This window comes from Pholcus phalangioides, unplaced genomic scaffold (genome assembly GCF_987345545.1).
Source record: "Pholcus phalangioides strain wild (caught in Gottingen) unplaced genomic scaffold, Ppha-v1.0 ptg000003l_1, whole genome shotgun sequence".
NCBI classification, from domain to species: Eukaryota; Metazoa; Arthropoda; class Arachnida; order Araneae; family Pholcidae; genus Pholcus; species Pholcus phalangioides.
Genome location: NW_028301596.1, coordinates 46,659,334 through 46,683,997, shown reverse-complemented (window position 1 = coordinate 46,683,997; position 24,664 = coordinate 46,659,334). Strand labels below are relative to the sequence as shown.

At 38.1% G+C, this 24,664-nt stretch overlaps 1 protein-coding gene across 1 annotated transcript in view; it reads left to right on the top strand.

The window, feature by feature from the left end:
- Nucleotides 1-24,664, top strand: part of LOC149088709 (uncharacterized) — a 271,005-nt gene that overhangs the window by 65,847 nt on the left and 180,494 nt on the right. The window contains exon 2 of the mRNA XM_089249188.1: nt 13,722-15,502. Coding sequence (XP_089105314.1) covers nt 13,824-15,502 — 1,679 coding nt within the window. The 5' untranslated portion in view covers nt 13,722-13,823. The remainder of the gene's footprint in view (nt 1-13,721; nt 15,503-24,664) is intronic.

Below are 24,664 nucleotides of genomic sequence, written 5' to 3'. Positions count from 1 at the left end.
AATATTCTTAGAACTGAAAATATTTAGCCTCTCAAAATACGAGCTACACATATTGTACATACCTAAATACAGCCATGGGGGTGTCAAACGAATAATCCTACCCTGTAAAAATAATAATAAAAAATGTGATTATTATATTTATCAAGCCTCTACAATCAAGTATTACTTGATAAATCTATAAGACTGCACTGCAAAGATGAATTCCCTACCAAAATGGATCGTAAATTATTACTTAACTCTATATCAGGGGGTGGCCAACCCGCGGCCGGCGTGCCACTGGGGGCACGGGAGCGATTTTCAAAAATTAAAGAAATTCCCTTTCATTTTTCAATCAAAGAAATTCTCTCAAACTTTTAAATAATTATTTTCTTATGAATTATGATATTGTATATAGGCTGCCAAAAACTATATTTAATATGATAGGTACTCTCAAAATAATAATTATATAATGGTTTGCTATTCAATGCGCTTCCATTCGGTTCTTCATCATTTGGAAATATTTGCAGGTCGTTCCCCATGTGTACGAGATTCAGGATCGTCCGCATGGGGGACGTGCATTTCGTAATACAGAGTGGGAAAAAAAGACCGTAGAAACTTTAAAAATTCATAAAAACCGGAAAAATAACCGAAATAAAAAATGGTTTGCAGGGTTAGCATCGCTAGGTCACGGTAATTTTTTTTAAGACAGGAAAAGAAAACAACCGATAGGTGGTGTGACGTACACAAGTCAAAGAAAAGATACGCAAATAACGAACAGAATGCCTACAAATCGTTTATCACAGTAGTATGTGTTCCACATGACCATCACTACAGGGGATAACACATTGCAGGCGAGAGTCACAAATCTAGCAACGGCAGAGTGCAGCAGGTCCGGATGTATATGACATCTATCGAACACCTATATGACACCTAAAGATGCGATCGGATCGCATCTTTCAGTTCTGACAGATTGGATGGACCGGATTGATACACTCGGGATTTCAAATATCCCATAACCAGAAGTCTGCCGGTGTCAAATCTGGAGACCGAAGAGGCCATGGGAACTTGCAACGCTTTCTAATGATTTTCTCTTCCCCGAACAGGAATTAGGAATATCCCGTAACAGGAATGCCTTGATCGGAGTGGCAGTGTGACTAGTTGCTCCATCATGCATCAAAAATGCGATCTGCCTAGAGGTATCATGTGTACGTCCGGACCTGCTGCATTCTGCCGTTGCTGGATTTGTGACTCGCCTGCAATGTGTTTATTCCCCGTGTTGGTAGTCATGTGGAACACATACTGCTGTAATAAACGATTTGGAGGCATTCTGTTCGTTATTATCGCGTATCTTTTCTTTGACTTGTGTACGTCTCACAAGTCAAATTTTTTGTTTTTATTTTGCCTTGTCTTAAAAAATTCCCGTGACCTTAGCGATGCTAACCCTGCAAACCGTTTTTCATTTCGGTTATTTTCCCGGTTTTTATAATTTTTCAAAGTTTCTACGGACTTTACAATTACCCACCCTGTACAATTACATTGTATATCCATGAATTCTTGGAAAGGAAGTTAAGCCCTCCTGCAAAGTTTATTTTGGTGGAGTAAGGGGGGAAGGAAGGCAAGAACCATGAGTCATCAAGTTTCGATGTCTATGCCTAACATGGTGTAGGTAAAATTGAACTTTTCCACCGATGTACGTACGTACGTGCATGCACACTCTGCATCGCGATATTCAAATTTGTGACTTAAAAATAAAAACTATTTAGAACGCAAAAGACTGACGAACTTGACATTTTCGGGAAAACAAGAGGACGGCCGAACAATATATTTTGCAAGAACGTAAAAAAAATGATCGTGTCTCGTAAAACGGGACATATGGTCTGCGTTTTAAAGTTCGTAGAGCGCCACGCGCATTGAAACTAATCGTTATTTTTGCGCGGCTTGGGGAAAGGTTGGCCAGCCCGTACAGCCAGCCCTATATGAACATTTCTGCACGACATATGAACTTTATTCTAACGTATATAAAATGAACTTTTACACGAAAAAAATTATTTCTCCATTTTCCCGGGACACTCTCCGCCAGCTACAACAACCGTGAAACCCTATAATTTACGTATTATTACTCAATTTCTATTCGAGCACTATAAAAGGTAATAAATCTGAGCAATATATCGAGATCATCACGAAACGAAAATATAGGAAGTAGTATAGACAGAAAAGTATTTGATATAATATAAATATTATATATACACCATATATTGTGAATGGTCGTGAGAGACGATTCAATGAGGAATGTTACCTTTTTGGACACAGGAGATAACTATTTCGTCTCGAATGAAAAACGGCTCTCACATTAGCAGGAAACGGTCACGCTAAATCCGAGAACCATATTGTGCTCGCAGGTGATGCGTAGCTGCTGATACCTGGCGTATATATTCGGCGCCCAATATAATAGGCCTATATATTTTTATAGCAATTCAAAGAAACACCCCCCCCCCCCAAAGGCAATAAGAAACAGAAAAATGTCTGGCCTCGTATAAATGAAATTTGTTCCGTGATTGTACATCAGGTCGTGTGTTTTTTTTAGAGCTGTATATTTTTTACCGTGGATGTAGATAGCGGAAATAATGACCGAGAATATTTCGCAACTGCGAAAATAATGATAATAATGATAATAATCCCGAAGAAACCTCAGAGGAGAGAGGCTTCGGTCGAAAGGATATTGAATGATGGGAAGCTTGATTTCCTGCTTTTTTATGGAAATTGCGGATTTTTGTGAAAAATCTCGATTTCTTTTAGTGAAATTATTCAAATGGGGGAGAGGAAATTTTATCAAATCATTAAGTATTTCAGTAAATATGTAAATACTGTGTTCACAAAAAATATCCTTGTAATATAACACTCCAATCGTTATATTGTTATCAATATCTAAAAATGTAATAATATTTATGAATAGTAAAACATTTCTTTTTAATTTCATTTTTTTTATGATTTTCATTTTAATTTTTTTATTCATTTTTTCATTTTCTTAAAATTTTTATTCATTTTTTTCATTTTCTTAAAATTTTTATTCATTTTTTCATTTTCTTAAAATTTTTATTCATTTTTTTCATTTTCTTAAAATTTTTATTCATTTTTTCCTTTTCTTTAAATTTATGATCATTTTTTCATTTTCTTAAAATTTTTATTCATTTTTTTCATTTTTTTTAAATTTTTATTCATTTTTTTCATTTTCTTAAAATTTTTATTCATTTTTTCATTTTCTTTAAACTTATGATCATTTTTTCATTTTCTTAAAATTTTTATTCATTTTTTTCATTTTCTTAAAATTTTTATTCATTTTTTCATTTTTTTTAAATTTATGATCATTTTTTTCATTTTCTTAAAATTTTTATTCATTCTTTCATTTTTTTAAATTTATGATCATTTTTTCATTTTCTTAAAATTTTTATTCATTCTTTCATTTTTTAAATTTATGATCATTTTTTCATTTTCTTAAAATTTTTATTCATTTTCTTAAAATTTTTATTCATTTTCTTAAAATTTTTATTCATTTTCTTAAAATTTTTATTCATTTTTTCATTTTCTTAAAATTTTTATTCATTTTCTTAAAATTTTTATTCATTTTTTCATTTTCTTAAAATTTTTATTCATATATTTCCATTTTTTTCTTTTTCTAAGAATGATAATTTTTTTAACATTATTTTTTTTAACTCGTTCTTAATATTTTTGGATTTTGTTTCTAAGATTGTTTTGTAATTTATAGATTTTCCCTCTCTTATCATCTTATTATATGTGAGGTTTTTCAGTTTGTATTTTTAAGATTTTTCTTTTATTTTTGAAATGCTTTCTCATTTTATTTTCCATTTTTTTGTCATCGTTTCCTGATTTTGGGATATTTTAGATTAAATATGTTTTCAATATTCCATATTTAAATTTCTTTCCTTGTTTGTGAGCTTTCTACCTCACTTTGAGAGATTTTGCTTGGTTTTTTTTTTTTGCATTTCGTGAATTTTTCTTATTTGTTCGATTTTTTTCCTTTTTTCTTAAATTTTTAATTTTGAGATTATTGCAATTTTCAAAAATTTTTTATTACATCATTCATCTTATTACAAGGAAATCAAATATTGAATTTAAAAAAAAAACCCTCAAAAGTATTATAAAATCAGGAAAGTTACTAGTTTTATAGAAGTTGTTTTGCATCGAAAATTAAATTCGAAATTTTAATATGAATGTCAGTGATTAAAAAAAATCCCCTAGAAAGAATTAAAAACAAACTTTATTCTGAAAATTTTACATCAAACTCGATGCTTCAAATAGCTCTCTATGGATTTTTTGTGCAAGAACTTCCAACAAAAAACCGAAATTTCGCTCAAAATTCAATTTATCGGAAATTTTCAAAACCAGTTAATGAACTATTAAATTTTAATTTAAGTTTAGCGTTTCTTCTATGTCCGAGAAGGAAGTAAATTTGTCAATTACATTTAATTTTGAAAATTTGTTGAAGTATTGAAGCTATACGCAAGAAATTCCTCTCGAAGTTCCAGAATCGTATCCATCTACCAGGGATTCACAAACTTTCAACTTTCACGGCATCCTCAGGAATGAAATCAAAACTAAATAACTCTTGGGACCTCTGAATGATTACGACGCACTTCGGTGGGATTCCGTGAGACTCAGAAATATCATAACAAACCGATAATAAATCACAGCTTCAATAATTCAAGTAACATAATTTTATCATTGTAGTGAACTGGACCCTCACATCTCCGGAAGATACAAAAGATCTCTGGGGACTACCGGCCTCATTTTATTGGACCGGAGGATGAGGAACGCGTGCATGCAGAACAAAAAAAACCAAATTTTTCAGAGTATCTGAGGACTATGTGTCTCATCTTAGCAGATCAGAAGTTTAGGAACGTGAGCATAGAAAATTTTAATTTTCTTAACTGTCATGGACTGGAAGTCGGGGAACGCCCACATAGAGAAATAGAAATTTTCTAAATTGTCAGAGGACTGTCTTATCTCATTGGACTAGAAGTCGAGGAGCGCCCACGTAGAGAAATAGAAATTTTCTAAATTGTCAGAGGACTGTCTTATCTCATTGGACTAGAAGTCGAGGAGCGCCCGCATAGAGAAATAGAAATTTTCTAAATTGTCAGAGGACTGTCTTATCTCATTGGACTAGAAGTCGAGGAGCGCCCACGTAGAGAAATAGAAATTTTCTAAATTGTCAGAGGACTGTCTTATCTCATTGGACTAGAAGTCGAGGAGCGCCCACGTAGAGAAATAGAAATTTTCTAAATTGTCAGAGGACTGTCTTATCTCATTGGACTAGAAGTCGAGGAGCGCCCGCATAGAGAAATAGAAATTTTCTAAATTGTCAGAGGACTGTCTTATCTCATTGGACTAGAAGTCGAGGAGCGCCCACATAGAGAAATAGAAATTTTCTAAATTGTCAGAGGACTGTCTTATCTCATTGGACTAGAAGTCGAGGAGCGCCCACGTAGAGAAATAGAAATTTTCTAAATTGTCAGAGGACTGTCTTATCTCATTGGACTAGAAGTCGAGGAGCGCCCGCATAGAGAAATAGAAATTTTCTAAATTGTCAGAGGACTGTCTTATCTCATTGGACTAGAAGTCGAGGAGCGCCCACGTAGAGAAATAGAAATTTTCTAAATTGTCAGAGGACTGTCTTATCTCATTGGACTAGAAGTCGAGGAGCGCCCGCGTAGAGAAATAGAAATTTTCTAAATTGTCAGAGGACTGTCTTATCTCATTGGACTAGAAGTCGAGGAGCGCCCGCATAGAGAAATAGAAATTTTCTAAATTGTCAGAGGACTGTCTTATCTCATTGGACTAGAAGTCGAGGAGCGCCCACGTAGAGAAATAGAAATTTTCTAAATTGTCAGAGGACTGTCTTATCTCATTGGACTAGAAGTCGAGGAGCGCCCGCGTAGAGAAATAGAAATTTTCTAAATTGTCAGAGGACTGTCTTATCTCATTGGACTAGAAGTCGAGGAGCGCCCGCATAGAGAAATAGAAATTTTCTAAATTGTCAGAGGACTGTCTTATCTCATTGGACTAGAAGTCGAGGAGCGCCCGCATAGAGAAATAGAAATTTTCTAAATTGTCAGAGGACTGTCTTATCTCATTGGACTAGAAGTCGAGGAGCGCCCACGTAGAGAAATAGAAATTTTCTAAATTGTCAGAGGACTGTCTTATCTCATTGGACTAGAAGTCGAGGAGCGCCCGCATAGAGAAATAGAAATTTTCTAAATTGTCAGAGGACTGTCTTATCTCATTGGACTAGAAGTCGAGGAGCGCCCACGTAGAGAAATAGAAATTTTCTAAATTGTCAGAGGACTGTCTTATCTCATTGGACTAGAAGTCGAGGAGCGCCCACGTAGAGAAATAGAAATTTTCTAAATTGTCAGAGGACTGTCTTATCTCATTGGACTAGAAGTCGAGGAGCGCCCACGTAGAGAAATAGAAATTTTCTAAATTGTAAGAGGACTGTCTTATCTCATTGGACTAGAAGTCGAGGAGCGCCCACGTAGAGAAATAGAAATTTTCTAAATTGTCAGAGGACTGTCTTATCTCATTGGACTAGAAGTCGAGGAGCGCCCACGTAGAGAAATAGAAATTTTCTAAATTGTCAGAGGACTGTCTTATCTCATTGGACTAGAAGTCGAGGAACGCCCACATAGAAAAATGGAAAATTTCTAAATTGTCAGAGGACTGTCTCATCTTAGCGAACTAGAAGTCGAGGAACACCCACATCGAGGAAATATAAATTTTCTAAATTGTCAGAGGACTGTCTTATCGTAGCAGATGTAATATCGAGGAAGAAAGAGTGAAAAAATAAATTTTCTAAAAATTTGAGTTGAGGACCACTCGTCTCATCTTAGCGGACCAGAAGTTGAGAAATGCGAGCATAGAGAAATGAAATTTTCTAAACTGTCAAAGGACCACCTGTCTCATCTTAACGAACCACAGAGTTTAAGGAACACCCCCATAAACACAGTTATGTTTTCTAAACTGTCAGAGGACTATCTGTCTCATCTTAGCGGACCAGAGGTTGAAGATTTCGTGCATAGAAAAATTAAATTTTCTAAACTGTCTGAGGACTACCTGTCTGATGAGGGCTGGCGAGCCCAATGTTGAGAATCACAGAGAAATTAAAATTTCTATACTGCCTAATATAGGACTCCACGAGGCTCTACACTGAATTTATATTGCGGAAAAATAATGATATCTACTCTAAGTTTTTGGACTGAAATCCTCTGCGAGTATAGAACCTTACCCCCCCCCCCTCACGAGGGTTGGAAGGGGGGGGGTCAATATTTTCGAATGATTCATTGTGCATTCGGCGATGGAATGGTGCTATAATGAGGAGTTCTTATGCGAAGCAAAATTAATTTCTATCATCCGAAGTGATTGCTGTGAGGGGACGTAGCGTTTCGTGCAGGATATGTATATGCATCGTCTAATGACACGCTGTCAAGAAGAACGAATGCCACGATCTGAAAGTGACTCCAAAGTCAGGGCAGAGTTAATGAAAATGTAGTAGAGACAGTGAAGAAAGAGAGAGACCCGAAAACCTTGGAAAAGTCATCGCGTTCCCCGAGGCACGAAATGCAAGAGAGAGAAAAGACTAACGTTTTCGCTGCTACTTTTTAAGGCGAAAGAGAGTCCGGCAGTACACGTTTTCGTTATTATGACCACGGGCATAACTGCTGACTGATATGCGAGTCGAGGTTGCTGGCCGCCAAATGATCTGCTCACATGGACGCGCGATGTCTCTTGCATATCAAGTAGGTCTGGTCGGTCTTGTATGGAAACCGAAAAACCCTTTCTCTGAGCAACTATTTCGTTGGTGCTGCCATCTAGTGTCGTTTCAACTGGTTTCTAGAAAAGGTAAGACGATTCGTTTTCAGTTCGCTGGCTTGAGGAATGATTAGGTCAGGGATGCACAACCTTCGCTCCGTGGCCAAATACGGCCCGCCAAGGAGTACCGTCTGACCCACGAAGTGTGTTATGGTAGAAAAATAACAATACATATTCTAGGTATGATAAATAACTGGGTTGACCATATTTCCTTCATAAAAATATGTAAAATCGGGATCCGTACTAGGCATCGCCAAACACATTGTAAAAGAAGAATAAATTTGCAAATTACAAATTAAAAATTGTCAAAGGCAAGTGAAGTTACCAAAAATAAGCAGAAAAATTGTGAAAGCCAAGTAAAATTGACAATTATAGCGAAAAAATGTTGTTAAAGGTAATTAAAGTTGCTAATCATAGCCAAACACACAAATTGTCAAAAATTTGTCAAGTTGCCAACTGTCACTGAAAATTTCAGAAAAATCACTTGTGACGGAAAAATAGGGGACTAAGGAAGGGTAGGTAAACTTTGCCTAATACTCAAAAAATCACCAACGAAAAAGGCAAATACTAGAAAAATATGGAACTTCTAACGCTATGGGTAAAGGATAAAAGAAGAAAATATCACACTGACCGAGGATTCCACTTGGATTGGTTACCAAATCCGAACTCTCGGTTGCTCAGCTTCAAAAACATCCTGATTGGCTGCTTGCGAAATGGAGCTATGGCTATCTGATTGGTCTATTCGAATTCGTGAAAATTCCAATAGACCAATCAGATAGTACTATTCTATCCAATCAGTGTGTTACAGAAGACTTAATTAATTTCTCTAATTTTGATGTTTTATTGAACTAGTTTTTGATAAAAACTATAAAACATTAAATATGAATTCTCGGTAGTTTTGGAATTAATCTCAAATTATCATCCGTCATTGACGTCATCGCGCTCGTGTCTTGTCCACTCGCAAACGATGCACGCGACTCCGTTTTCGCCGAGACTTCACTCAAGCCCCATGTGCCATCAAGGACACTGTAGCTCTTCTCTACACTCCTTCAACCAAGTCTATGTCCTTCGTATAGGTATGGTCTCCAAAACCTTACAGCATACTGCAGTTCAGGACGAACTAAGCTTCTGAAAAGTAGAAGAATGACTTTAGGAGGACGCGAAGAGACCTTTTTTAAAAATGAAACCGAGCATTCTATTCGATTTTTTTTCATCACCGCTGAATAATGAGCAGAAGAAAACCTAAGCCGCTCGTCAATGAGAATTCCCAAATTAGTGATCCTAGTTTCATCCGGGATATTGACATCATTCAACTCGTAAAAAAAAACGTGGGTTGTTAGACCCAAAATGAGTGGAATTTGCTAACAATCACACCGATACCCTGATCGAATTTATCGATAAAAAAGTGAGAAAAGTATGGGGCTAAGGACCATGGCCCCTAGACTGGGATCTTTCGTCCCCCCCCCCCGACTACACTTTCATGGGTCCCCTTTATGATGAATTTATAGCGTGAAAAAGCAAAAAAATGGTGAAAATCATCCCGGGCCCCAGGGCTGGAGCTTTGTCAGCCCACCCCTTGTGGGGGCCATGCTAAGGACACTTCCGTGAAGGACTCCAATTGTGACACCTGTCCAATCATAGAATTCCCCGTTCACTATAACCCATTGTGACCTACCTCTTAACCACGATTCTGTCCAATTCAGCAAGTTACCCCCAATACCAATCTCGTGTAAACGCTTCAAGGGTTTACCATGTTGGACCTGATCGAATGCCTTCTAGAAAACAAGATAAGCAGCATCGACATTTTTTCCCTTACCGAAAGGCTTTGTCACGTGATCATAGACGCAAAGGCAGTTAGTTACACATGACTTCCCTTTCCAACCCATACTGATTACCCGACAAATAAGTTATTCTCACATATCCACTTCACCAATTAACTTTTGATAATAGTTTTTGAAATTTTCGAGAGGGAGCTCGTCAAATTAACTGGACGATAATTGGACACAGCTTCTCCACTACCCTTTTTAAATAACGGAACAACATTTGCAAGTTTCCAATCCCTCGGGAACGATACCCCTAGCAACACTACTCTTGTAAATCTGTGCGACTGCCCCCAACAATTCATTAGCACATTCCCTGAGGACCCTGAGATAGGTACCATCTGGTCCTGGTGATTTGCTAGCACATACCATTTTTTAAAAGATTCAGGACCTCCACATCTTCCACTTGAATATCGTTGAGGAGTTTATTACTCCATGCAACACCCGTACATTGAATATCGTTTTCTATATTAAAAACTGACGCGAGAAAACTATTGAATGCACCACACATGCTTGCATTATTCTCTACGTATACATACATTATATCAGTTGGCTTCACCTTGACCCTGGGGCGATCCTCCTTATGCCCCTGCCCGTATCTCCGCCCATGTCATATAACAAGGAGAAAAATATGGGAAATTAATGGATTTTTCAAATATTAGAAAATATAGGACTACCAATTATCACCAAAAAAATTACAAATTTATATCAGTTGTTGAAATTGGTGAAAAATTGCCAATTATGGAAAATAAAAGGCACCCGCAAATCCAATTGAATTGGGGATTGCAATAACTATTGAGCACCACAAAATTATGAGATGTCATAATTACCATAATCAACATTATTATGAGCAAACGAATTCAAGAAAAATTCGTCGAATTTTTTTTACAATTTTTTCAACAAAGGATAAAATGTAATACGAGTCGTAAAAAATAATTATGGTATTGAAAGTAGGGTTGGCAGATTTCCGAAAACAGGAGGACGCCTGCGCGTGTGCCCTTTTTAACGTGACTTTTCTTAATTTCGACAACAGATGGCGGCACTAGGAATCGGCATTTGGTGTTGCTTGTATCCTGTTTCCTTTCTTTCTGAATGAAAAGAGGATGGTGCTGAGCAAACAACGGTACTCTTAAAATGAAGATGTTGCGGTTTATTTTTGTTTCAGAGCTGTTTCTCTGACTATATTTTTCACGATATCCTAGAGCAACTGGGCCGTGGTTAGACCAGGACCGCCTTAAGAGCATCATGGGGCCCCCTGGTGACATAATTTTTCTGAGGCCGCGCCAAGCAAATTCACATGCTTAATCTTGAAATTTTCAGTGAAATCTCATTTTTGTGAGCTTTCTCATCCCCCCCCCCACCCCCACGCCTCTTCTCTTGAGGCCCATGCGTTAAGGAGGCGCTGGTTTAATTAGTATCTACTGCCCTGCTTGCAACTTTGGGTTCTTGAATTTTGGAATTTAAACGGTGATTGGCTAACAGGTAAAGGGAAAAAACCGCACCCCCCCCCCCCCCGGACACACAAGCACTCGTGTGAATAAAAAGATATATATTTCAGAGTGGGAAGAAATATTTGCCCAGAAAAAATAATAATAATTTGAAAACCTGAAATGATATCAAAAAGGAGGACATATGGTAATGTATTGAAACTATATGAAGATTCATCTGTAGGGCGCGCCATCTGCTGAAGGGACAAACAAATTTTGCCTATAAACAGGATAATATTGCATTTTGGTTCATGTGCCATCTATATCTTGAGCTGTCAACTGCTCGAGAAATATATGCCCACAAATTTGGTGTTTGAAATCTGGACATCCTATTTTTTTTTATAGTCATATATGTCAGTGTACAGTGCTGTGAGTGGACCGCATAGGTCCCATCTGAAAGCAGCCCAGAGTCCATTTTGGCCCAATAATGGGCCATAAGGGGACTAAATGCAAATTCTTGCACAGGAATGGCTAGTTGCGGCACTGTCTGTGTATATCTATTTTGCGTTTAGTTTATAATATTTAATCATTTACATATCTCTTTAGTTTTTCTTATGTTTACTGATAATTGTTGTTAAATTTTCGAATGATAATAGTTGTCCAAATATTTCTGATGCTGAATTATCTAAATCCGACCCTAAAATTAGTGAGCGCCAAATCCGGCGTAATATCGTCTTCCGGACGATGTTCGAAACAGATCCTGTTCGTAACTAAGAGAGTGGCTGTATTTTAGGAAATGTAACTAAATGTACTAAATGTACTGTAAATTAATAAATGTATGTTAGGAATGTAACAAAAACAGTTGAATTTTTATTTTTAAGAAATGAAATTTTTCGTATTTTGAAATGTAATAAATCAATTTAACTGATGAAAATGAAACAAAAAAAAAACGCGTTGGGGTAAAAAAAATAAATCTCTGTATGTGCTGCCATCTGTCGTTGATTGATTTAAGTTTTGCTGTTTAGAAACGTTGGTGCTGTCATCTGGTGGCCCAAAAGCGACTGATATGAATGTATAAAAATACTAATTTTTATTATATTTTTGTTAATTACTATCCGACTTGAATTTCAATTAGTTTTTAACGTTTCAATAAAATATAATTGAATGTTAATTTAAACGTTTTTAGATTCAGCCTTTAGCAACTCTTAGATCTCGAAGGCATATTAATGAGTGCATTCCCAGTTTCAGACAGAAATTTGCGCCCTTAAGGGCTATAATATTTTATTCTTGTCCGGTTATTTGTGCTTTCTTATGACTCCATCAATGTCTAGGAGGATGTTCCTACTATTATTGTAATTATAAGAGCAAAAAGAATTACAATAATGCGAGTATGTTGATAAGAAATGTATGTCAGGGTTATTGAAATACGAGGCCCGACCTATACCCAGGGCAGCGTGATTTCTTGTGAGAGGCACGAACACTTCCTAAATGTTTAATTCTGAAATTATTCTTCCATCAAATATGAATTTCATAAATTCTGACAATATTTACCATCAAATATAGTCGAATCTCGTTATAACGAACTCCAAGAGACCGGAGAAATCACTTCGTTATAACGAAATTTCATTTTAAAGGAATCCCAGGTTTTGGAATTATTCCTACGTAAACTTATTTGGGGGATTAGAAAAGTGTTCGTTAAAACGAGATTTTCGCTATAACAGTATTCGCTAAAACGGGATTCGACTGTATTAATTCTAAAAAAATTTCATTAAAAAAATTTTATTTATTTATTTGAATCAGAATTTTAGATATTGTTTTTTTTTAATAAATATGAATTTTCATTAATTTTTTCCATAGATTCTGAACATATTTTTCCATCAAATATGAATCTTCATTAATTCTGAGAATAAAAGCTTCCTTCAATAATAACTCTGAAAATATTTTTCATTAATTCTGAAAATATTTCTTTCAATAGCTCTGAAAATACAGTCGACACTCGTTATAACGACCCCACGTTATAGCGACCATTCCATTACAACGACCGGTAGGATAAGTCTCAAATGTTTTCATAGAACGACTGTCATATATGTTTTACTTTCGATGTAACGACTCTCCCAATATAACGTCCGTTTTCGACGGGACAAAGGGGGTCGATATATCGAGGGTCGACTGTATTTCTTTTTATCACTCTAGTCGTCCTCTCATTAATTCAAAATTTATTTCTTAAAATACAATTCTGAAGTCATTTTTCATTAATTCTGAAATTATTTCTTCAATTGGTCTTGAAATGTTTACTAAAAGTAATTCCAGTCGAAGGGCCACACGAGGCCCATGCATTGAAGAACCCTGGGAGAGGGGGAAAATAGCAACGGGTTTTGGAAGCTAAAGTCACCAGCAGGCATGTGACCCACCAGGGCATTTCTCGGGACCTTAAGTGTTAGGGGGCTAGCTATGTAGGTCCCCAGAACATCGCTTTACCTGGGGGCTTATAATGCTGTTAGGTTGCCCATGCATATGACAGAAATAAATCGTCAAGGTCCATTCTTGTTTATTTGAACGCGATTTACCCCTAAATACAAATAATCATGTATTTTCTCGCTCGTTGCAGGTAGATGTGACCAATGGCTGGAAAAGAACGGATTGGAATATTCGTTGAAGTAATCAGTTTCATTGCATTGCCCCGACATCTACCAAGTTAAATGACTTCACCATGGATGTCAAGACGAATCTGCTCATCGCTAAGCGGAAAGAAATCGCTGTCAGGACGGAAACCAAGAATTCTCATATGAACGGACATGTTTACACGGGAGAACATGTCGGTAAAAAACCTCTCGGTGGTAATAAAAATGGCGAGTCATTCGCTGCCGAAGAGTACACGGACCACAAATACAGGAAAGAGCGGGACAAGAACGACCAGGACTTCAACAATACTGCCAAACCGGCCGGGACAAACTCTTCTAGTATGATCGACCAGGACCTGGAATTCTATCCGACGGATGATTTCAGTTCTTCGCCATCGACCTTCAGCGCGTGGGACGCTTTCATGACGGGTAACCAGGCGTTTTTCCGCGAGCCCTGTTATCCGGCGGACTACCCTTGCGCGGAACCTTTCTCTTACATGGACGTCATACCGGAAGAAGAGGATGATGTATCGATGCTCGAGTCAGACACGGACGATACGGGTAGTTCCGTATCCACAGTCATCGATAAGTTCTCGCGTGGCAGCACAGCGAACTCGAGTTTCTCGGAGAGGATACGCTGCGGTAAAGAAGAGCACCCCCCAATAATGACCTTCGACCTCGAGAAGGTCCTCAGCCCGTTCGAACAGCTCGAGAAAGAACTGGACGAGGACGGCAACTGCTGCCCGTGCGCGATACCCGCCGCATCTCCGTCCACCCACAACGGGCCGGTCGTGATCGTGACGGGTACGGCCAACGGTGTAACGTGCTCCGAGAAGGATGGCCCGATCGAAAACGGCGGCCTCGATGACACGGCGATAACCCACGGTGATCCCTCGAAAGCGGAAGAGATCGCAACCGTCGAGAAGGCCGTTATTACCCAAACCGATGCCCATCAACGAGAAGAGAAAGCCATGACGGAAATGAACGATAGCCACGCAAATCAAAACCATAATAAAAATAGCCAAAAGATTCAGGATACGAGAGCACCACCATCATCACCGAAACAGCCCGATAAGCCATCTTCTAGTAGTAATTCAACGCCCCCATTGCCCGCTAGGATGCCGAATCGAGTATCGAACCCGAAATCCAAAAAGGAAGAGGCGGTCAATGAAAACAAGACTGTCAGTAGGTCAGAATCATACCAAGCTCCTATCGTGCCACCTAGGAATAGTAAACACATCCCGGCTAGGCGGACGAGGAGTGATCCCGGGGCGTCTGAGCCCGCGACTCCGTCCAGGATACCCAGGCCAACTTTTTCACACCGGTCGAGTCCCGATAAGACGACGACAGCTGGCCAGCGTTTAGCAAACAGCAATAGTAACAGCGTCGGCAAAAACGGCGCGAGCAGAAGCCACAGCCCGAAATCGACGCCACCGAAGAGGTTGAAGTTCATGAAGAACTTCGAACTGAAATTCGAAAAAACTGCCCAGCAGAAAGGGTCGCAGAATTTCGCGGAAAAGACCTCCACGTCGTCTTCCGCGAACAGTTTCGATGACGTCGGCGGTGAAATGAATGGCAACGCATTCGTGGTCACCACGAGCGACTACCCGTTCGGCACTCCCAACACAGAAAACGACATATATTCATTAAAGCACGGCACTCAAAAGTCATTTCCCAATGGAGAACATTCCAAAAAGTCAACACCCGATGAAGCATCGAAACAAAAAATGAATCATTCGGAAAACAAATCGGCTTCACCAACAAACAGGTAAGAAAATCAATTTTGTAAATATACAGACTAAGTATCGCGTAAATCTTCAAAGGCAGGGGCGCACAACCTCCTGCCAGCGGGTCAAATGCGGCCCATCAAGGGGTTCCGTCCGGCCCGCGAAAGTTGTTCCGGTAGAAAAGCATCAATACACACACAACACGATAAATACTAGCGCTCAACATATTTCTTTCATAAAAATACGGTTGCGATATGAAAAAAAAAAAATTGTCAAGGCAAATAAAGTTGCCATTTACAGCGGAAAATTTGTCAAAAGCAAGTAAAGTTGCAAATTACAGCTAAAAAAATTGTCAGAAACGAACAAAGTTGCCAGTTACAGCCAAAAAAAATTGTCAAAGGCAAGTAAAGGTGCTAATTACAGCTATAAAAAATTCTCAAGTACCGTTAAATTCGCCATGCATGCTAGTGCTCTTCATGTTCAATAATTCGAATAATTGATCTCTTGTCCGAAAATTACAGTAAGGGACCGTTCAAGTATTACGTAAGCAAATTTTTAGCCATTTTTGACCCCCACCCCTTGTCAGCAAAATTTGTGACCCTGTGAATCCTAACTCATATTTTCATAAAGGGTGGTTGATGACGTAAGCATTATCCAAATTCCCCCCTCCCCCCCCCCCATAGATGATGAAGTAATACTTAAATGACCCCTAACTCTTCGTGTCCGAAAATTCATCGCGACAAAAAAATTGTAATTATTTGTCGTGTAAAAAATTCCAACAGTTCGTCATGTCCAAAAATTTGTGTAATTCATCATGTCCGAAAATTGTAATAATTGGTCATGTCCAAAAAATTCCAATAATTGGCCATGTCCGCAAATCCTAGTCCACGCTTCTGAAAATTCGAGTAATTCACTGTCCAAAAATTCAAACAACTGAATACTTTTTCCATTCAGTGTGAACTGAATTATCAATTATTCCTGCCTAACACCTATGCCATCGTCGCATAGCATAGGTTGAGGAAACGCTGACTTACGGTATATACATAGGGCACATAGTACATCTGCTTCTCCCGAAACATGTAACGTGTAAACCTGAACCAACGAAGCCTCCTTTGCCATCAATGAATCCAAATAAAGGAAGAAAAAAAAGACAAACATGACACGTGATGGCAACGAAAATTACGCATGATATCATCGATAAAAAGATGATAAGCATATACCAATTTACTCTCTCTCATTACATCTCATTTAAATGGACATTGCAAATAATTACAAGCAATCCGAGGAATTTGTTACTTGTTTGCTTCTTTTTTGTTTTCTTCCCGCGAGTTGTTAACATTCATGATGTTAATACCGCGCGCGCACCTGCTTATGCATGTATAGAAAATGAGATACACATTCCTAGTCAATGTCTGACCTACAACCTGATGATGATCCGGCGGAAAGATATCCATGACGATGATGATTATGATTTACTCGATGTTATCGCATTCGCGGGGAATCTCGATCAAGGGTCGCTCCTCACATCGACATGATTACGAGTAAAAACCAGAGATGAGCTTTTAGTTATGAATTTAAATATTTATTTTTCGGATGATGGTGATGCGAGAGGAATTTCATACGCCTTTTTATTTGAAGGGCCGTGAAACGTTATCTTGGATCGGCCATTACGCAACTCATTACTGGAACGTTATATAGCGGATGATCCCTCGTCAGAGATAATTTCGGAGATGATTGTTTTTTTTGTTTTTCTTGATAGTTCTGATTTTCTCCGGTTAAAAATAGCGTTTCTAGTCTGTGTGTAAAATATTAAAGGGCGTATAATGTTACAGGGTGTCCGGAAAAAAAGCGGCCCAAATGTGGAACTTAAAAAGCAATGAATGATAAGAAATTAATTGTTTTTGTAGGTTTTTGTCAGACATCCTGCAAGATTTTAATTACCAGGCCCGTCTGTTATATAAAATCGTTTAGTCACACATTTTAGCGATAGATGGCACTACGAGCGTCACACTTTCTCTAAGGGGGCATTCAAATATTACAACAGAAGATTTTTTTTTAATGCATTTTTGACCCCCCCCCCTCCCTCCCCTTTGTCAGCAAATTTCGTCAGCTCTGCAACCTACCCTCCTAACGCATATTGGGACCAGAGACGTACCCGGGAAGAAGGGGGGACAATCCCCCATGCCCCCCCCCCCCGGACAATGAAAAATTTATTTTTTTGATTCAAAAATGTGTTTTGAAAAAAATTAAAATATCGGAAGCAAATACCTTTTTCGTTATTATAATCAATTTCTGTTAATTCCAATGCTGTTTGAAGACTAAGAACTCGAAATTTCTTTTTAAGAAATTCATTGCGACCCTCCCTCGAAGCCAGTGGTTCTCAACCTTTGTAAGCCCGCGGCCCAGTAAATCTCTTTTGTGTAAGTAAAAGGCTCGGTTATACACACGAGAAATTAATGAGGAAAATTAAACTGCGAATCAATCACGGCCCGGCGGTTGAGAAACACTGCTCTAAGCCATATATGCTGAATACATGACCCGCGGACTAAATATGGCCTTCTACCTAATGAACTAAGCGCCACAGTCGCAGATCGCTTAAGTGACCCCTGGCACAACTCCAGAGCATTTAAGCTCCAGAGAATGTGCCCGCGGCACATTCACAGATCACACAAAGTGACACGCGACGCCGCTCCAGAACACTTAAGTGGTCCTTGGCACATTTAGAGTTCCCGTGAATGACACGTGGTACAGTTGTAGAGCACTTAAGCGGCTTGAAGGATCCGCGGAACATTTAGAGATCACTAAGGTGACTCTGTAGAGGACTTATCAATAGGAAGAATGTTAGTTCAGGTGCCCACAAACTATCGAAATGTTTTATCACTTTTGGCGCACCGAGTAAGATGTCATTTAAAAATATTTCATATTCTCCTAAAGGGTGGTTGATGACATAAGCATCATCCAAACACCCCCACCCCCCCCCCGTCATCAAAACTCAGCAAAACCCGAAACTTTCTTTCTTCCTATCGACGCTGACGTAATGCATGAATAACCCCTGTCAAGAAAAGAGGTGTCGTCTTCAAAAACCTCAAGGTCAGCTACTCATCGCCTCTCGGGTTTCTTGGGGACATCTATATAAATAAACCTTTTTTCACTTTCTTTTCCTTCTTTACTCCAGCTTCTCTGTTCTATAAATTAGTTATTTCTCTTTTCTTCGTCTTTATTGTGCCTGATCATGTGTTGTTTGAATGATGTCACTCTAACATTCTAGTGCATTGCGGGCTTTTTACATTCATTCTCGGCATTCTCGGCCGCTGTGGTGGTCGAGTGGTCATAGTGACGGACTCGCGATGCGAGGATCCGGGTTCGAACCCCACAGTGGTGGTCGGCTGAAGTTGGTTTTCTGTGGTTCCCAACTTCAAGGCGAGCCGATCTCCCCGTTAAAAAGTCTCGCCACAGAGAGCAACAGTCCTACAACGATAAATCATTCAATCATAACACTTCACTCATAGTTAGCAAAACTGGTGGCAGATGGCAGCACTACACATAACAAGCATTACAGAGAAACAAAAAAAACTTCACGTCAGGTTTCACTACACGTACACGCACATTCCCGCATGTACCGATTCGTTGGGGGTTCCGCGGGGGGGGGGTGTATGGGCGGGGTGCATGTGTGGTGTAGCAGTAGTAGGTAGGGCCTCCAAAAAATGGCTCGGGGATCCATGATGTTCTTAAAGTCAGCCACCTCGTTGGGCAATTTGCCTGTTGTGGCGTTGTATTTGTATATCTATTGTCGTTCAAAATATTAATATTTGCAATTTTTTTTGAATGATCCATGATAATTCCCCAGATTTTTTTTAATATTTTCGTGCATATTCAGATGAGTAGAATCAGTGGTAATTTTTTTCAAATCTTTCTTGAAGACGTCACCTTGGAACTCTTTCCTTGTGCGTGCCAGACGCAGGTTCTTATAGCCATTACACGCACACAAGCCCAACACAATCTTGACCAGAATTTTCAAAAAAGTACCGAAAATGCAGTTCGAACTAAAGTCGTCCGAGCGGCGCAATGGTAAGATGCTCGTGTACCCTCATAAACTGTTAAGTTACGGGTTCGATCCTGGTAAATGACAGACATAAGAAGTCATTTCCCCCTGTTCACCAGGTTATAAACGATAGATGGTGCTTTCATTTCTAACCCAACTTGGATCGGTTGTAAATTTCTGTATGGCGATGTGAGCGGTAATGTAGTTCACTTTGAATGTACGCATTTGAATTTAACCGGCGCAGCACTGTCTATAGATAAAATTTTCAACTAAGACAAGTAGATACAGTCATCCCGTTAAAGCGAATTCCAAGAGACAGGAGAAATAACTTCGTTGTAATGAAATTTCGTTATTAAGCAATTAGAAAAGCTTTCGTTAATACGAGATTTTCTCTATAACGGTATTCGTTAAAATGGGAATCGACAGTACTTTAATTTAAAAAAAAACTTTTTAAAGGCTGTCTGACAGACATGCAACAAAAACTAATTTTCCAAAATTCACCATTTTTAAGAAATTGAATTTTGAAGTTAAGGGTTTCTTTTTCCTGGACACCCTGCACAATGACTACGCTTATCATTTTACCATTCAATTTTGAGGGCAGAACTCAGAACAGCAGAATAATTTAAGAAATCTTCATGCTTACTAGAACGAAAGTCGAAATTTCATCTCCCCCCTCCTACACTGTTGGGATTAAATGAATGCAATGGCGATCATTGATCCTTATCACATTCCTGGAATACCATCGCAGTCATCGTTTCGGGCTTTTCCTTTCTTATTTGCTGTTCAGTGGCGTGAAGCTTTTACAGTTCTTTCTTTTTTTTCAAGTGCCATCGCTATCGACAACACGTCAAGTGCTTGTTTCTTTTCCTTGCTAGAATTCGAATCATCAACGGCTCCGTATGTACAATCATGATCCATGGACGAACCTTGACTTCTTCTTCCTCCCGATCGAACATAATTTCCAAATCGAACATTTACTTCCAAAAAAAAACACCAAACCTACACAATCACGAATCACTACAGATCACAAACCCCTTAAATCTCGACATTAAGACTCGAGATCATAACAAACTACTTCAGCTATATTGACCATTTATTTCTCCACGCGCGTGTGTTTTGCGTATGTGTATATAAATACAAGGAAGTCTCTATTTAGTAATGGTACTTGAAATATTTCTCTCTCTACTACGACCTTTTTCTTCACCATTTTTATAAAAAAAAAAAAAAAATTCATTTCAAGATTGTTGTTCGAAAGGGAGAAGAATCTCAATGGAGACACTGACCCAGAAGAGAATCGCAAATCGTCTTCCATAAAGGCAATGTATTAAGCATTAAACAACAAAATACACCGTGGGCGTAACCAGTGGGGGGAAAAAAATATAAACGGATGGGTTTGTGTGTTGAAGATCTATAAGAACTCTTTAGTTTATTTCTCTGGCCATTTTCTTTTTCTGCTATCTATAAAAGAGCACTTCATTTTTCTTTAGATGATGGCCCTGGTCCGAGACTCTTTGTTTACAATCTCATTGGCGTCAGTCTGGTCCTTTTTCTGTTTCGAAATTTATACGTCCATCAATTGGCCATTAAAAAAAAAAATTCCAATTTCTTCGATTTTTAGTTTTGTTTATCAACTCTTTCTTCCTTATGGGAATGCGTGTCTTTTTTTTAATCCTTTTTCCAAGATCTAAGAGGTGAGGCTATAAATAGAGCGATAATTTATTAATGTCTTATCGACTGGCATTTTACAAGCCATTACTTGGAAGATTCCAATTGGGGGAGAGGAAAAAAATATCTATTGTCAGTCCCCATTGGCACTAAATATATGTATTTAGGATTTACACTTTCCATTTCACATATACGGTACATATTGCTTTTATTTTTAATGGTACTTACGTGCTATATATATTTTTGGAAGCAAATTGGGTAATGGTCGTTCGTCCCCGAGGGAGATGCTCCTCATTTTTAGTGCGGTTGGGATGTTCTGGTTAACAGGATAATAAACATAATGGACGTCAATATGCATTGTTTTGAATTTATGTTATCGTATATATATTACTGTAACAGTAAAATGTGTTTCCTTTGTTGTTAGTATCGAGAAAGGCCTTTTGAGGAACAACGAAGTCAGTAAAATACCCATAAAATGTGCTATGTCTTTGAGGAAATACACTATAAAAAATGTTATTCCAATCAGAATTTTTCTCTTGAAGATCTCTCGTTTTAAGACTGTTTAATAGATGGCGCTGTTCAAATAGTCAGAATTCTCTGGGGGGAGGGGGGTTGTTTAGCGATCCGTGACTAACGTTCTGATGCATGGTGAAATGAGATCTTTGTGTGCTTTCAAAAATAGTTATCCATATGCAATTCGAATACTGTACCTATTTGATCATGATCGAGTGTCACTACATTTTATCTAGAAAAATACGCGTAATTTGGATAAAAAAATTCGGGACATCGCTAATTCTCGCCAAAAATGTAGTGAACAGTCAGAGAAACTGCTGAACATATTTGTTTTAAATAACCTTTGACGCGAAAACAGCAGGCCTGGAGTGATTTAAAATGCATTTCACGTGAAAATTGAACATGGCGAATATATGCGAGTTGATATAATATAGATAAAATATAGATGATAAAAATATAGGAATATTCAGTAAAATACGGTTCGTACGGCCATCTCATGCAAACTCCCATTCCATGCCCATCTACTGTCAAACTCAGTTGTAACGACACCTTGGCTATTACGTCAGTCGTCAACAACTGGGGATCAGTGCTGATTCCCATAGAGATCAATGTTGATGTATCGTGCTTATAACGTCGATTAAAACACAATGTCCAAGATTTTACGTCAAATTTTTCGTTCATTAAAATGTTCATTTCTTCCCTAGTGAAATATATTTCCGCAGACTTGCTATAGCATTACATTTCACTTTAAAGGTAATTTATAAGCAATAATAATACATGGCGATTTCACCGGCAATTGGCAACATGTTTGCCGAGAATCGGTGATGTCACGTGTTATAATTATCCCAATTCCCCGTTGTTTTCCTCGATCAAATACGATTGCCATACTCAACAACTCCATGCATTGATTGTATTTTTTCGTCAAAAACATCTTATATAAAAACTTCAACCTCGGTTATAACGCCAAAACATCCTAGAATCTCCGATGTCGTTATAACCGAGTCTGATTGTACACGAAGCGTCTTCTGATCGAAAGCGAAAAAAAAAAAAATCTCTCTCACTACCGTGACTTTCATCAAAATACTCCGAAAAAAAGGAGACAAAATGGAGATAATTTCCGTAATTTTTTTTCCATTATTATCTCTAATTATTTAGAAATTCTTCTTCCCATTTCTAATATAAGAAGAAAAACATCTTACCTCCCTTTTTTTCCCCCCATTATTCTTTCCATTACCCGTGAATGAATGTCTATAAGGTCCAGTGCTCTCCAATCCATCAGAATAGGAAAAAGGTTATGTTGACAATGGCGAAGTGACTGTTCGCAATGACAACCAAAATAGAAAATGAGAATAATAATAAAAAAAAAGAGAGATTATCTCCGCTGGTTCTCTTTATATTCCTTATATTCTCTTATATTTTTTATTTCCATTATTATTATTATTATTGTTGTTTCCTTTACTTTGATTGTGACCACACTTTGTGACCTGCCTTGAACTTGGTCGCTGATGTATGAGGAATTTTCTCCTGTCTGGACACACGTGGACACATTTTCAAGCTCCACTTCAGGCACACTGATAGAATACAATGTACAGGGTGATTATAATTAAAGTTCCCGTACATTAAGTAGTTTTTTTTTTCTCAGAAGCTGCTTATCCGAATAAAGCCCAAATTTTTAGGATATCTCAATGATGCCATGTTAGAGAGATTTAAGAAATGAAATTAAAAAAAAAGTTCAATTTTTGACCACCAGGTGAAATAGTAGCGCTTTTTCATTGAATTTCACATTTTCTCACGGTCCATATAGCGCAGGGGTGGCCACCCTGCGGCACCCTATGGTATCAGGAGAGGCACGCGAACGCTTTTCAAAAATTAAAGAAATTCGATTCCATTCTTCAATCAATAAAATTTTCTCAACTTTTGAACAATCTTTTTATAATGAATGAAGGTATTGCAGGGCTGCCAAACCTATACTTAGTATGGTAGGCACTGTTAAAATAATGATTATGTGATGAATTTCTATTCAATGCTTTTCTATTTGGTTTTTCAATTTTGGCCATAATTGCTGGAATGTCGTCCTATGGTACGAAATTCCGAATCATCCGCATGGGGGACATGCATCGTATGATACAATTTGCATTGTATATATCCATGAATTCTTGGGGAGTGGGGTAAGCTCTATTACAAAGTTTATTGGAGGAAGAGGGGGGGAACTCAAGCACCTTGAATCCTCAGGTTCCGGTGTCTAAGCTCAACATGGTATAGGTAAGATGAACTTCTACCGATGCACGTACATACATAATCTGCATTGCGATAATCGAATTTATAACTCAAAAATGAAAACCAATTAGAACTAAAGAGTGCGAACCGATCATTTTTTCGAAAATAAAAGAGCAGCCGAACAATATTTTACAAGAACGGAGAGAATATTTGGGTCCCGTGAAAACGGGACGTACGGTCTACGTGTTAAAATAAGCAGAGCGGAACGCGCATTGAAAATAATTTTGATTATGGCACGGCTTGGAAAAAGGTTAGCCACCCCTGTTATAACGTACATACCAAGTTTCAATGGAATACGTCTACCAGAACGGGCGCTATATACGTCTGAGTAGTTTCAGTATACTGACACTGCTCAGACCAATGTAGCAACCTAGTATACCGACACTACTCCGACCTATATGTAGGGCCCGTTCTGGAGGCCGTATTTCATTGAAAATTGGTGTATGCGTTATATGGTCAGTGAGTAAAAGGAAAATTCAGTAAAAAAGCGGTACTTCCCACCTAATAGTCGAAAATTGATTTTTTTTGTTTATTTCATAAATCTCCCGCCCATGGTCTCATTAAGATATTGTAAAAATTTGGATGAGCAGCTTTTGAGAAAAACTACTCAGAGTACGAGAACTTTAATTGTATAACATTCAATTCACCCCGTATGAGTGAAAAATTATTTATTTAAATACATTTTTAGTCTGAATTTCAGTCACAC